Source organism: Hippopotamus amphibius, chromosome 7 (assembly GCF_030028045.1).
Source record: "Hippopotamus amphibius kiboko isolate mHipAmp2 chromosome 7, mHipAmp2.hap2, whole genome shotgun sequence".
NCBI lineage: Eukaryota > Metazoa > Chordata > Mammalia > Artiodactyla > Hippopotamidae > Hippopotamus > Hippopotamus amphibius.
Window position 1 is genome coordinate 25,213,728 of NC_080192.1, and position 14,820 is coordinate 25,228,547.

At 35.7% G+C, this 14,820-nt stretch overlaps 1 protein-coding gene across 2 annotated transcripts in view; it reads left to right on the forward strand.

Annotated features, from left to right (window-relative positions):
• The window catches only part of NTN4 (netrin 4), a 116,084-nt gene that overhangs the window by 52,642 nt on the left and 48,622 nt on the right, over nucleotides 1-14,820 (forward strand). For both annotated transcript variants that reach the window (XM_057743024.1, XM_057743025.1), the window contains exon 4: nucleotides 14,030-14,156. In XM_057743024.1, the coding sequence (XP_057599007.1) occupies nucleotides 14,030-14,156 (127 nt within the window). The remainder of the gene's footprint in view (nucleotides 1-14,029; nucleotides 14,157-14,820) is intronic.

A 14,820-nucleotide genomic window follows, 5' to 3' on the forward strand; every position in this document is an offset into this window, starting at 1 on the left:
CACACTGAGCAAGTGAATGTCAATGGGGTGAAAAGTACTTAATAATCCCCCACAGCATTTCTAATAGAATTTACCTGGTCCCAACTAATTATAAAAAACCCATCTAAATCCTAAAAGACATTGAATAAAACCCCACAAGACCTTCCTTCATTCCTGTGTCAAATGCTGCTTGACAGATAAGTTGCATACAAAATGAGTTCTAGTTTTTGCCTTCACTTAGTTTCTCAGGTTCTTGTGTGATAGTTGTTGTGTTAATAGTTTTAACAACATAGGAGAAGTTATATATTGTTAATTCCACCTTCACAATTTCTTTCTAAAATTATTCAAATTAAATAGATACTTAAAAGTTGAAATTGACATGACCCCTTTTTCTCCCTCAAGAGATTTTATCATAAGAAGTTATTTTAGGTGTTTGTGGGAAGGAAAAAAAAATCTCCCTGATGACATCACTGTTCTAAGATGGAAGCCTCTAATATTTTAGGACTCTCTTGGGAGTTCTGTTCCCTGTTTTGCCACTGATTTGTGTTGTGACCTTGGAAAAGTTTAAATATAAAAAGACAAGTGCAAAGTGAACTTATGAAAACAAGACTTAACTGAGATCAAACGAAGAGCATAGATGGAGAGGGTCACATGGTTATATATTATAGCAACTCTCCCAGTAACTCAACACAGTAACCAGGTAGTAATTTGGCTTGAAAGAAATTTCAGTTGCCTTAGCTGTATACTAAGATAGTTTCTTATCAAGTATTTTAAGAAAGTCAAAGTCTGCCTATAAACAAGAACTGCAGCAAGAATCTAATGATATTTGTCAATCTTCTTTTGTTCTACATCTTGTAGAAACTGCAGCTGTTATAGAGGAGAAAAGGAGCTAATCTGATATTATGAGGCAATTCCTTAGATACACTGAAATGAATGTCTTAAAATCAGAGTACCTCACTTTATTGCCATTGTACACATGCAAATCTGAAACTAAATTATGCATGTAACCCTAACTATTCATTTGTAGGACTTAAATAAATATACCTGTTGAACAGACATCATTTTTTTTTTCAGACATCATTTTTGAAAGCCCAGTAGTCAGAAGTAATTCTTAAAACCCACTGGAAACAAAAAGCCAGTAAGAAATAGTTCTATGTAATGAAGTAATGATAGAAAAAAAAATCACATAAATTGGTAATAGCATCTTATCTAAATGTAATCTTCATAAGCCTCCTGAGCATCACAATTTTTAGTTTAATGCTATTTGCACTTTTATGGCAGGAATATTTATTACAGTCCTCACAGGAAAGATAAAGTGCCTGATGAAAAGGAAAAAAATAAGCTAGTAGAATTAATCTTATAAAAATATGAGACATTAAAACCCATTTAGCTATATAAAACGTGTTGAAATTCCACTTTTAGAAGTATATCCTCAAGTAGTCTAGATAGAGGAACTTTAGGTAAGGTGGAGAATAAGAAATAGCAGTGTTAAAGGATACATTTTTAAAGAGTAAAGTCATGACTCTCACATAGATATAAAATAAACGTGTCAACAATTTTACTTAACTCAATAATTAATGAGGGACCAGTAAGATCTTACAACTGCTTCAAAGGAAAATTCAAAGAACCACACATACACTGGCAAACAAAGAAATACATTTACAAAGAGGTGCAAAACAGGTCAACATGAAGGGCAATGATCAATTGCACTGTCAGACAAGACACAACTGATTTCTATGAACAAGAATTATTTGCATTATTATTAATTTTCTACAACTTACAGAGTTGTAAAATAGTTCAGTAATAATAAAATGCAGAGATGGGCAGAAGATCTAAGTAGACATTCTCTGAAGAAGACATATAGATGGCCAATAGGCACGTGAAAAGATGCTCAGCATCGCTAATTATTAGAGAAATGCAAATCAAAACTATAATCAGGTATCACTTCACACCAATCAGAATGGCCATCATTAAAAAGTCTACAAATAATAAATGCTGGAGAGCGTGTGGAGAAAAGGGAACCCTCCTACAGTGTTGGTGGGAATGTAAATTGGTACATTCACTATGGAAAACAGTATGGAAGTTCCTTAAGAATTACTATATGATCTGGTAATCCCACACCTAGGCATATATCCAAAAAACATGAAAACTCTAATTTGAAAAGATACATGCACCCCAAGGTTCATAGCAGCACAATTTACAACTGTCAAGAGATGGAAGCAACCTAAATGTTCATCAACAGACGAATGGATTAAAGAAAAATGTGGTACATACAAGGGTGAGTCAAAAATTATCCGCATTCTGGCTGTAGAATTTATTGTCATTAACTTTTAGAAAAGACAAATACATCCTTTTTTGACGTAATCTCCTTGCTTTTCAATACGCTTTGACCATTTGTCAATAAGCTTTCGTATTCCCTCATTAAAAAAATGTTTTAGGCTGAGCTGCGAGCCACGAATGCACTGCTATCTTCACTCTTTCATCAAAAGTGAATCTGGCTCCTTTTTGATGGCTAATACTTATGTGACCTTCCTTAAACTTCTCTGTCCATTCATACACACTTCTTCACAGCAAAACACTTTCTCCGTACTGAGCACAAAGTCTTCAATAAATAACGGCACCAGGTACACCCTCAGACCACAAAAAATGAATCGCTGGATGCTGCTCTTCTTTCATGCAAATCACAAGGGGGTATCCATTTTTGCTCGCACCACAGTTACAAATGAACTGATGTAATGCGTTCACACCTGCACAGCAGTGACTGGGGAGACAGTAGCCTTGAACAGAAAGTGCTGATAAGACAGTGCGGCCAACAGAAGTTTTAATATAACCGTAGTGTGGATCATTTTTGACTTACCCTTGTATATACAATGAAATATTACTCAGCCATAAAAAAGAATCAAATAATGTCAATTGCAGCAATATGGATGGACCTAGAGATTATCATACTAAGTGAAATAAGTCAGACAAAGACAAATATAAGATTGCTTATAGGTGGAATATAAAAAAAAATACAAATGAACTTATTCACAAAACAGAAACAGACTCATAGACATAGAAAACAAACTTATGGTTACCAAAGGGGGAAGTAAGGGAGGGATAAATTAGGAGTTTGGGATTAACAGATACACACTACTATATATAAAATAGATAAACAACAAGGACCTCTTGTATAACACAGGGAACTATATTCAATATCTTGTAATAATCCATAATAGAAAAGAATTTGAAGAATAATATATATAAAAAGCTGAATCACTTTGCTGAACACCTGAAACTAACACAACATTGTAAATCAACTATACTTCAATAAAAAAAAAAAGTCAGTGATTACCCAGAAAGGTACGCTAGCCAGACACTTATTCTTTTTTTTTGAGGGAGGGGGCGGGCGGGAGAGCGTTAGCATCTCCAAGTTTATCACAGTTTTACCCAGTAGAAAGAATATTATTTATTAATTGGGAAAATATTCAAAGAAAAGTATTCTCATAATGTTGATAATGTGGTTTCACAAAAGATGCTACATTTGAACCTTTTAAGCCCATTGTTATAAATAAAAGTAGTCCTTATACCTGGACTCACAGAGAGAGATTTTCTTTATTCTAGGCAATCATCACTCTGAAGGGTAAGAGAGACTCCTACCTAAAATTTACTGAAGAACCCCAAATTTAAACTAAAGTGCTCACTTACAAAAACCACTGTTGAGCTAATACTACATTTTAAAACAATGGGAATATTTTAAAACCTTCTTTCACTTGACTTTTAAATGAGTTTACCTGATTAACAATATTTTTAAACTCAAAAGTGTTTTGAAATTTATTTGGAAGGCCCAAAATGCTTTTTTCTCTGTCCTGGAGCAGTTTCTGCCTTCCTTTCTGCAAGTGAGTGGGTTTGGAAAATTTGTTTTTGCTTTGTTTTGGTTTTGACCAATCATCTAATTTTGCAGAAAGCATCATGATGTATGTTGAAAGATAAACCACAAAACTTGATTTTTAGTTCTTAGTTCTAGCTGTAACACTACAAAACAAAGGCCTGCTGAAACACATCTTTATGAACTCTTAAAATTAATGTCCACAACTTGGAATACACAGATTTAGTCGCATTTGGAAATTTTGTGTGTGTGTTCTTATGCTTCTGAATACTACTTCAACACTTGATTTCTTACACTAAATAGCATGCACAAAGGCACAGAAAAACTGCCATTTAGATATATAAATCAAAGCTTTGGGGCATACAACATTTTGTACATGAAAAAAATGGAAATAAGTCAACAACCTGAATCTAAAATTGACCTGAATCATTAGGCTGTGCAGTGTTTTCACTTACCATTCTTTATAAATTAAAACTAACTGTAAAAGCCATCATACTACATAATATTACTATCTATCCCTACCAGATCATATCTAATAGGGAGAGCAGATAACAAAAGGGAGGCTATTCACAAAGAGCAAATCTTTAATTAGAATTCATTTACATTCCTGTTATCCCCATTTGCAAATTTATTCAGGGGAGTTTCTGATAAGTTAAGACGTTAACACTTGCAGTGGCCCAGAAATGCCCCTAGGAGGCATCAGAATTTTCAGTGTACAGACAGATTTTACACTGAACAAATGAGAATCTAAAAGTATCCTCTACCTGTACATGCCCTGAACTTATTCATGCCAGATGTGGGAAATGGGGGCCAATCTTCCTATATTCACCTATCTCCAAAACTGCTGGGCTTCTCCCAGAGGAATAGGACAAATAATCCATTCAAGAACAGAATACCCTTGAAATGGCTCACTTTGAATCCAAACCAACCTTTGTCCCAAGGAGCTCTTCAAGGACAAATTGGTTTGAAACATAAGAATATTATTTAAGTAACACACTGAAGAGATCTGGCCAAAGTAGATCCCTCAAAAATCCTACTCCCCAGGGTCTTATAATAGTGTAGTTGAAGGGTTAAGGTGGTGAGTCTGGAGTCAGACTGCTAGAATTCAAATACCTCCACCACTTGTTGGCTTTGTGATCTTGGGCAAATTACTTACACTTCTTGGGCTTCAATTTCCTCATTTGTGGAATGGCAGTAATAATTATACCTACCTTATTCTTGTGTAAATGCAATGAATTATATTTATACAATGCCTAGAAGAGTGCCTGGTACATAGCAAGTGCTAGTCAATGTTAACTACTACTGTTACTGTTATTATTTAGCACCATCTTCTTCTTCTTCTTCATCTTTATTGTTCCCATTTCCCTCCCTGACTAATCCATGTTCCTTGGGTTTACAGTAGTTTTCCCAGAGCAACTATAGATGACCACTATACGAGGGTGAGTCAAAAATTATCCGCACTTTGTAGACTTTACAGAGGTTTTAATATAACCAGAGTGTTGATAAGTTTTGACTCACTGTCGTACATAACATCATATTTACCAATATGCCTTGACAGAAGCACTCTGGACAAAGCTGGATGTCTTTGAATCCTACTCTGCCCAAAATCCTGCTCTGTGACAAACAAAAGTATCCTATTCCCACTTCAAATGAATAATTAGCACCCTGCCTTCTTGAGAAGTTTTTAAAATGGAACTACACTCAATAACTAAGGTTCTCAATGCTCCATTGAATATGTATTGACTGAATGGAAAAAAAAATTAACACATATTGATTGAAAACCTATTATATGCCAGTTACTGGGGATTCAGAGAAATTTAAGCCATGTCTCTTCCCTGCAAGAGCTTACGATTTAGTGGGGAGAGGTATATAAACACATGATTACCATACAGTGTGCTTAAATGCAGTTTTCTTATTTTGTATTGGTTCCATGCATGTTTTTTGTTTTTGCTTTTTTTTTTCCAGGTTTGTTAGCCAGAGCAAGGTTCTTGGCAAAATAATGAAGTAGGCACAGTTTGTCTTTGGCTCCTTGCCTCTCCGCTTTACACCTTCCCTTTCCCTCCACGAGGAAGCTACTTCCTCCTTTAAGCAACTCTGAGTACAGTCTGAGGATTGCGAACAGATGGTTATAGTCCCTGCTGATATGTTTGTTACTAATAATTTAAGGATTTATGCCTTCCGAGCTTAAGTACAGTTTTGTAGGGAGCTCTTGAACCTAAAACACCATTCAGAAGCTAAAGGAATGAGTCCCGATAGGAAGAATTGCAGGCAGCAGGCTGACTGGGAAGAGAGAGGCCTCTCAGAGATGATTTTCATTCTTTAATCGTAATTGTTTCTGCTCTATTCCTATCTTTATTTTATTGCCCATGCTGTCTTACAAGACCCGTTTTCTCTAGTGTTCAAGTATAGACCAAGGAATAGATTGCAGAACTTTTCAACTTCTTACCTTCTTGCTATATGTATTATTGGGCAAGGATGTTGAATACTCAGCCATCAACCTATTTTATCCCATTCTGACGGTATGTTTCAAGCCCCCTTTTGTCAAACTCAATTATTATGCTTCATATTCACCATAGAACTCCCACTTCTTCTGTTAAATTAAAACACGCAAACCTTTAATGGGGTAGGGGAATATTTTATTCGTTAATGAAACGTCTTCCTCACAATGCTTTCCATTCAAAGGTTTGTGCTGCAGCATTGTTGTGCCTGTTTTTGTCCTGCTTAAGAGGAGCAGGTTCTAACAGGCTAGCCCGTTATTAGAATTTATCTCTTGTCACATAAGAAGTTCATTCTTTTAGAAGTTAATCCTTTTCTCTAAAAGAGACATACTATCTCTTTAGAAATTAAATCAGTTTTTTGCCTTTACATTTTGTCTTACATTGCTGCAAAGCATTGTTCCACTTTCTAAATCATTTGTCATAGTTAAATGGAGGTCCGGAATTGCCACAGCTGCCTTTAAGTGGGCATTTTCCAGGTTCATAGAATAGGCACTGTTTGTATCCTCTTTTCACAAACATTTTTTTAAAGTTCTAATGATGGTATGAAAGAATATTCATTTTCCATTGAAATTCAAAGTTGAATGGTAAAGAATGAAAATAAAATCATGTATATGTAAATAATAATGGCACAAGAGCTCAAGGAAATTACTCAATTGATAAAATTTAAGAATTTCTGACCATTTAGCTGTAAAAGCTTTTTTCCACTAACTTTCATTATAAATTTTAGTAGGACACAAACAACAGGTGGTCCTTTCTTTCTTGGAAAGCAGATGGGAAGTAAATTTTATCAGACATTCATAAAAGAATTCAGTTAATTTGAGTCCTCCAAAGCTTTAAGCAGATTGATTATTTGCTTTGGTCATTCCATTATGGAAATGTCTGTGGTGAGCATAACTAGATGATGAAATACACCTTTATTTGGAAGGCAGGTGCTAGAATGACAGTCTGTGATTATTTTAGTTACAAGTAATGGGGGAAATCCAGTACAGAAGGAGGAAAAGAGTAGGAGAAAAATCAGAAAGAATATAACTTATTTTAGTTTAGGTACAGTCATTATTGACAAATGCAAATCCATCTTCAGAGCTTATTAACATTTATTTACTCTTTCATTTGTGCCACATCAGGTAGTGCCTGCAAAAAAAGAAGAGATATTCTCCTAGCTCTCCCTTGTTTGACTTTCACATCATTAAGAAACATTCTGCATTGGTAAGATATTAACAGGATTCAGCCATATGACATTTAAGTCTTATCTGGTAGCTCAGAAAGGATTATGGGTAATTGCCTACAACCAGGCAGTATTCACAATACAGCAAAGCAGGGTTTAGAATTATGGAACCTTAAAACTAGAAGGACCATACAAGCTGTCAAAGCCAATCTTGCATCTAATGTTTAATATTCTACAACATCTTCATAAGTGATTGTCTAACCCATATGCTTGACATTACCAATGACCAGATTCTCACAACCTCCTGCCATGGCTAATTTCCTCAACTCTATGTTTGCTGACTACTAGAAGACCTTCTGCCCCAAAAAAGAATAATTAAAAAGCAGCTTTTCTAAGCAAGACAAGTGTATCTTCCAGTGATGGACTTGGAAGACAATAATTTCCTCATTTTGCCCCCACCTACATTCTTTCTTCTATAGCCTTACATATGAAGGAGTGGTATTTTCTCTTCCATGTCTATTTGCTTCTAACATATAATCTTTGTCACCAAAACACACAGGTATTAATGAGCAAGCTGTTCCAGTAACTCCTTAAATTACTGGGTCAAAGTTTGTATGATTCCCTCCCTGTAGGATAAATATGGCTAAAAATGACTTGCAAGTAGGTTAATATTAGTAACAAATAAATATTATTAGATATGATGGCTAAAACTTGGTGTCTGTGCACCAGTGCTGAATTGAATCTTGGAGAGGGAGAGAGTTTTGGGTGAAGTAGAAAAGAATAGGCTTATTGCTTTGCTAGGCAAAGGGGGACAAAGCGGGCTTGTGCCTCTCAAAAGTGTGTGTCCCAACCCGGGAGGATTTGGTGAGGAGTTTTATAGCATGGTTCAAGGGCAGAGTTGCTAATAAGGATCAGGGTGTATGCAGAGCCTGCATTCTTTTAATCTGACCTCTGGTAGTCTCCTAATGAGCTTCTCTGGTTCCTTTCATCTGGCCTCAGGTAGTCTCTTGACAAGTTTCTTTGGAAAGAGTAATGCGAACATCTTCCATTTGCTGGGGATTTTAATTCTGTAAAGAGCTCAAAGATAGTGATGTGTGTCCCTTGAGGCAGAACCAGGACCCTGCCCCAAGTCTGCACTATTTGTTTTTTGGCTGCTCCTCCCTTGTATCTGCATCCCTGCCCTTCCCTGATTAGCAACTATTTGGACCTGCCCTTTGGAACTCAGGGAAGGTCATGGAGGCTGAAGGCTATTCCCTGCAAACAAGAAATGGGGGACACAGAAAGGCTTTCATGCCCAGGAGTCCCACAGGGTCCTGCTCATTTTCAGATATATGTAGGAAAGCTTCTGACATCAACAGAGAAACATACTCTCAGTATAGTAGAGGGGTTTATGAAATTCATAGAATATCCAAAATGCCAACATATACCTCTTGAATAATTAGGAGTTGTAGATATGTTGTTAAAATAGACTTCTCACTGTCCAATTACACAGCTAGACACCACTCTTCTTTAACGAAGCCTTAGATACACAATCCCATTTTCTTGCTTTGTCTAGCTTATGTTTGTGTACTAAACAAGAGCTATGTTTAACCTGTTACTAAAGTTTCCTTTTTCTGTTTGTTTGTTTTTTTTTCAATGAAAACCTAGTTTTACTTGCACATTTTTCACGAGCATCAAATAGTGGATGATCTTTCAAGCTTGAACAGCAACAGTTGTATCGCTGAGGAAGGATTTCTTGTTTCAAATGGTCTAGGTAATTATTTACAGCTATTTTTGGTAATTCTCAAAATGACAGCTCCTTGAATTTTTCTGTGTGCAGAAATATTTGCTGGGCTGGCATCTTTCAGACCCTGGGAGGTTCATCCCAATCCTTGGCATGTGGGAACGAGGGAATGCTCTGAAATCCTTACTCCAGAGGGAACTGACCTGTCCACATCATCTTGTGATACATGTGAATGTTTGATGAGGCTTCCCTGAATGTCTGTGGCCTCCTGAGGCTTGGAATTTGTGGGCCAGGACTAACCTATGAGTTGGGTGAAATTACATACAGGCCTTGGGCATTCTAAGACCAAACTTGATAACTGACTTATTATAATGATAGCTTAGTTCCTCCAAAGAAAAGTAGCAATAATTTGCAGCATCTATATTTATACAGTATGCAATAATGGTTGTTTTAAAAATAGGAAGGATGCAAAAAAGCAATAAAATAAAAATTAACAACATTTTAAAATTCTGAACATTATCAGAAAATACATGTAACTGCTGTTGGCTGTTGGAAAGTATAAGCTGGGGTAAAAAAAATATGGAAAAGAAATAATAAAGGAGGAAGGGCAAGAAAACATAACAGACAAGATAGCAGATAAAAGGAAACCTTTTAAAAGAGAGGAAAATAAAGTATATTTAATATACCTTTCAATCACTTCCTTACTGAAAATTCTCTAATGGATCTTCAGTATTACAGGATACATTCATCATTCTTAAGCTATTTAATGTATTCCATGGTCTAGACAGAACCTACTTATTCAACACATGTCCTCTGGTGTACTTATTGACTATTCCCAGAATATTTCTTTGCAGTTCCTTATCTTTTCTCCCCAGGGAAAATCCTATGTACTCTATCAAGACACAGCCTCAGGGACCATACTTAGAGTTTTATACAGATAGCAGTTATTGACTTTGTCTCTACTATATTTACTTTAGACTTCTTAACATTGTTTCAAATGCCCTCCTCAGATAGTATTCCATATAATCTCCTTAACAGCAGTATGAATTAGGGATGGTTTATTCTAGGAATTTTGACTCTAATTCTATCAAATATTTGTATCCTGGGTATTTTGTCTGTAGTGATTTGTTTTATTTTTTTCCACGGGTTATAGAATTTAGGCAATTACAAAACTGCTTTTTCCACTAATCTTCATTATGCTACTTACGTGTGTCAGCTACATAAGTATGCCTTCACTTCACTAAATCCTTCAACTTTGGAAGATTTTTCTTATTGTTTTCCAAAAGACTCCATTTTGTCTGAAATCAGGATCTAGTACAAGTAAACAAAGACTCATCCTTCTTTTACTGAGAGCCTTTAAAGACTCTTACCATTGCAAATCTAAGTTATGACACAAATGAACTTATCTACCAAACGGAAACAGACTCCCAGACATGGAGAACAGACTTGTGGTTGCCTAGGGGGAGGGGGGTGGGGGAGGGAAGAAGGTGGAGTTTGGGGTTAGCAGATGCAAACCATTATGTATAGAATGGATAAACAACAAGGTCTTACTGTAGAGCACAGGGAACTATATTCAATATCCTGTGATAAACCATAATGGAAAAGAATATGAAAAAGAATGTATATATATGCATAACTGAATCACTTTGCTGTACAGCAGAAATTAACACAACATTGTAAATCAAGTGTATTTCAATTAAAAAAAAAAAGAATGTTACCATTCTTTTTTTTTTTATTTTTTTTATTTTTGGGGGGGTACACCAAGTTCAATCATCTGTTTTTATATACATATCCCCACCATTCTTTTTTGATAGGAGTTGTTTGATAGAATTTCTATTTTTTTTATGATGATAAGGAATGCTGAATTTTAAATATTTAATAAAAAGCAGTTAGACTGGAGCATTTCACCAGAATATATGAAAAATTAGATATCCAGGAGCTAGGATGAGAAGACCTCATTCTTAGCAGTAGAAATTGAATTCCTGCAGATCTCCAAATTTAAGTACAAATTTGTCTTTAGCTCTTGACTAGACATGTGAATAGTGATGTATGGTAAACTCTTACAACTCCACGTGACTATATGTATAAACAGCTCCTAGCAGAAGTAGTCACAAAGAAAAGCCCAAGAAAATAGGTAACTATAACTCACCTTACATTTGGGCATTCCAAGAACAAAACCAATAAGTTGAATCTATAATATTAGCTGAGTTTCTATAAAGAAGATCAACAAAAATTTTTGAACATCATTGTACTCCAAGTCAATTCTACCATTTAAAAAATCTATATCCTGGCTAATCCCTAAGAACTAAAAGGACAGCTATAATTAATTTTCATTAAGCACAAAAACCTTACTTTACAATACACAGAAATTAAATTCAGCAAGATGGCCACAAAAATTATTATTCATGAAATTTCCCAGATTATGACTCTTGGGCCTCATGTGATTCACTCACAAGTAGCCTGTGGTCCTTCAAGCCCTGAATCATTCCTGCACTTGAACTTTGTGCATAAAGGTCCACAGTAGTCATATAACACACTTGGATAATGCATATGCTATTTTCAGAGTGTCTCTACCAGTGGAACCAAAGACATACATACCAAGAGAATGAGAAGAGAAAGGGGATCCTGGGTAAGACAACACAACTTAAGTGTTAAATTAGGTCCAGCAGTAAGTAGTGCATCAATGTACTGCTTGTGGTTATTTCCACATTTGTGGAACTCTAAGACTCATTTTGTTTCTGGCCATCTATGTACATGTTGTTTTCAGTAGTCCTTTATCATCACAGTCAGAATATTTTGGTTGTATTGAAATAAACTTTGTTCACAGAGTTTCCCTAGCCTCCTAGCACCACAGCTTGGTTAATTTTATTTCCTCTTCCTGGAAAGTCTCTTCCCTTCTGCCTGTCAAAAATACTGTCCGACTTCAAGAACCATCTTAAAACCCAATCCCTCTCATAAAGCCCTCAACAACTGCTAATCTATGGTGATTTTTCATCTTTTGAATTCCAATATTTTGTTTCTTAGGTGTTTATTTATTGTCTTGTTTATCTGTAATTTTTTTCTATGTAAATTGTTTTTTCTCCAGCTACATTGTACTTTGCTTAAAGACAGAAATCATGTTGGTAATGCTCTGTGTACAAAACATTGCCTAACACAGCAGCTCCCTCTTGTAGATGTTCATTAGATAATTGTTGACTGGTTGATATAATTTATTATCTTTATGCTGATTCACCTCCTGTACTGTTTCTCAAGAAAACAATAACAACAACACCACCACCTCACAGATCCAGATTTGAGAATCCCATTCTGAGCTGCTTTACAAAGTGTTCATTTGTACAGTCGTGACATCATGTATCAATAAATGCATTTTGCTACTGGAATTCAGGGCAATACTTAGTTATTAGGAAGTATTCCAGATGATACCAAATATAAATTTTGAGAAATTATTGGTGAGATAATACAAAAAATATTAAAATTCTCATAAAACTCTCAGATCCCAGATAATTCCACTAAAGTATTCCTCATTGTGAGAAATACTATTTTATTATTATTATTTTTTTTTTTTTGGCACACGGGCTTAGTTGCTCCGTGGCATGTGGGATCTTCCTGGAGCTGGGATCGAACCCGTGACCTCTGCATTGGCAGGCGGATTCTTAACCACTGTGCCACCTAGGAAGCCCCAGAAATACTATTTTAAAAATCCCCTTGACTTCCCTGGTGGTGCAGTGGTTAAGAATCTGCCTGCCAATGCAGGGGACATGGGTTCGCTTCCTGGTCCGGGAAGATTTCACATGCCGCGGAAGAACTAAGCCCGTGCTCCACAACTACTGAGCCCACGTGCTGCAACTACTGAAGCCCACGCACCTAGAGCCTGTGATCCACAACGAGAAGCCTGCACTGAGAAGCACGTGCACCACAATGAAGAGTAGCCCCTATTCGCCACAACTAGAGAAAGCCTGAGTGCAACAACAAAGACCCAATGCAACCAAAAATAAATAAATAAATAATCTTTTTAAATAAATAAATAAATAAAACCCCTTAACTACTCTGAATTGTGGCATTAAAAAAAAAGATGCCTTGTCATTATGACAAAATGTTTTCAAAGCCTTAAAAATATACAAATGTTGACTGTTCAATTTTACTTCTAGAAAACACATTCCATATTAAGATGTACACAAATAGTTAGCTACAAGGATATTCATTACAGAATTAAAATATAATATATAAAAATATTTAAAAGCCTAAATAACCAAAAACAGGTGATTAGTCAAATAAATTTTACATCATACAGGGAGCCATTAAAATGTATGTTGTACAAGAATATTTAATGACATGAAATGATGATCTCAATACACTGTTATGTGAAAAAAAGTTTTGAATATAATTGTACTTTTAAAATTTTTATTAAATATAATTTTATTTTTAAAGTACTTTAAATATATGCTTCAAATGTTGACAGTGATGTCACTTTGTGATGGGATTATAGATTTCTAAATTTTCTATACTGAAGATGTATTACTTTTGTGTAAAGAATGAAAAAAAAAAGAAAGGTATTAAACATTTAAGCAAATGCTTAGTATCTCAGAATTGTTCATTCGGGTCACATATCCTACAGTCAAGGATATGAATTAACAACAAGACAAACTAAAGAAAGGATCTTTCATCTTGATGACTAACTTCTTCGGAAAAATGAATGAATGTCATGGCTAAAGCCAACCAATGAGAGGAGGTTGTGGGAAGAGTGTTCTTTCCTAGCATTGTTTGTGCTCATAGCTCTCACTTGTTTTTGTTTGCAGGTTCATGGAAAGTGTATGTGTAAGCACAACACAGCAGGCACCCACTGCCAACACTGTGCACCTTTATACAATGACCGCCCCTGGGAGGCAGCTGATGGCAAAACAGGGTCTCCAAAAGAATGCAGAAGTAAGTACCAAACCCACAGACTCAAAGTCTGCTTTGTAAAGTAAACATCTGTCGACTTCTTGTTGTCTCTATAAACACAATATAAAGTGGTAGGTGACAGACACTGTAACCTACACAAACATAGCCCATATCACTGCCCACTGTGACTTCAGATATTGGAAACAATTACTACTTGCAAAGTCACCGATATACTATTTTGCCAAGAATGTGTTGCCCATTTGCTGGGACACTGTGGGACCTAAGCACCCTCCTTGAGACTTTGACATAATAAAAACATGGCTGGACACAAGGGCAACCAAGGATTAGAATGTGCAATTACCTTCATAGCTGAGATACTGAATTGTAATCATGAAAATAGCTATCTTGAATTCAGTTCTCAAAACAACCCTATAAAGTAGGTGGTATTAATCCCATTTTAGAGATCAGGAAACTGAGGCTCAGTAAGATTAAGTAACTTGCCAAAGTTAGTAAATGATAGAGTCAAGACTTGATCTGTAGTCTTCAGACTCCAAATTAAATGCCTTTTTTCTGTAATACCATAATGCCTTTCTTTTCACTTATGATACTTGTAATGACAAATTAGATTTAAAACTAAGCCAGTTCCTCAAGAATGAGACTACATTGCCATGGCTAACTTTGGGTTTGAGGTTGGAGATTAGATAAA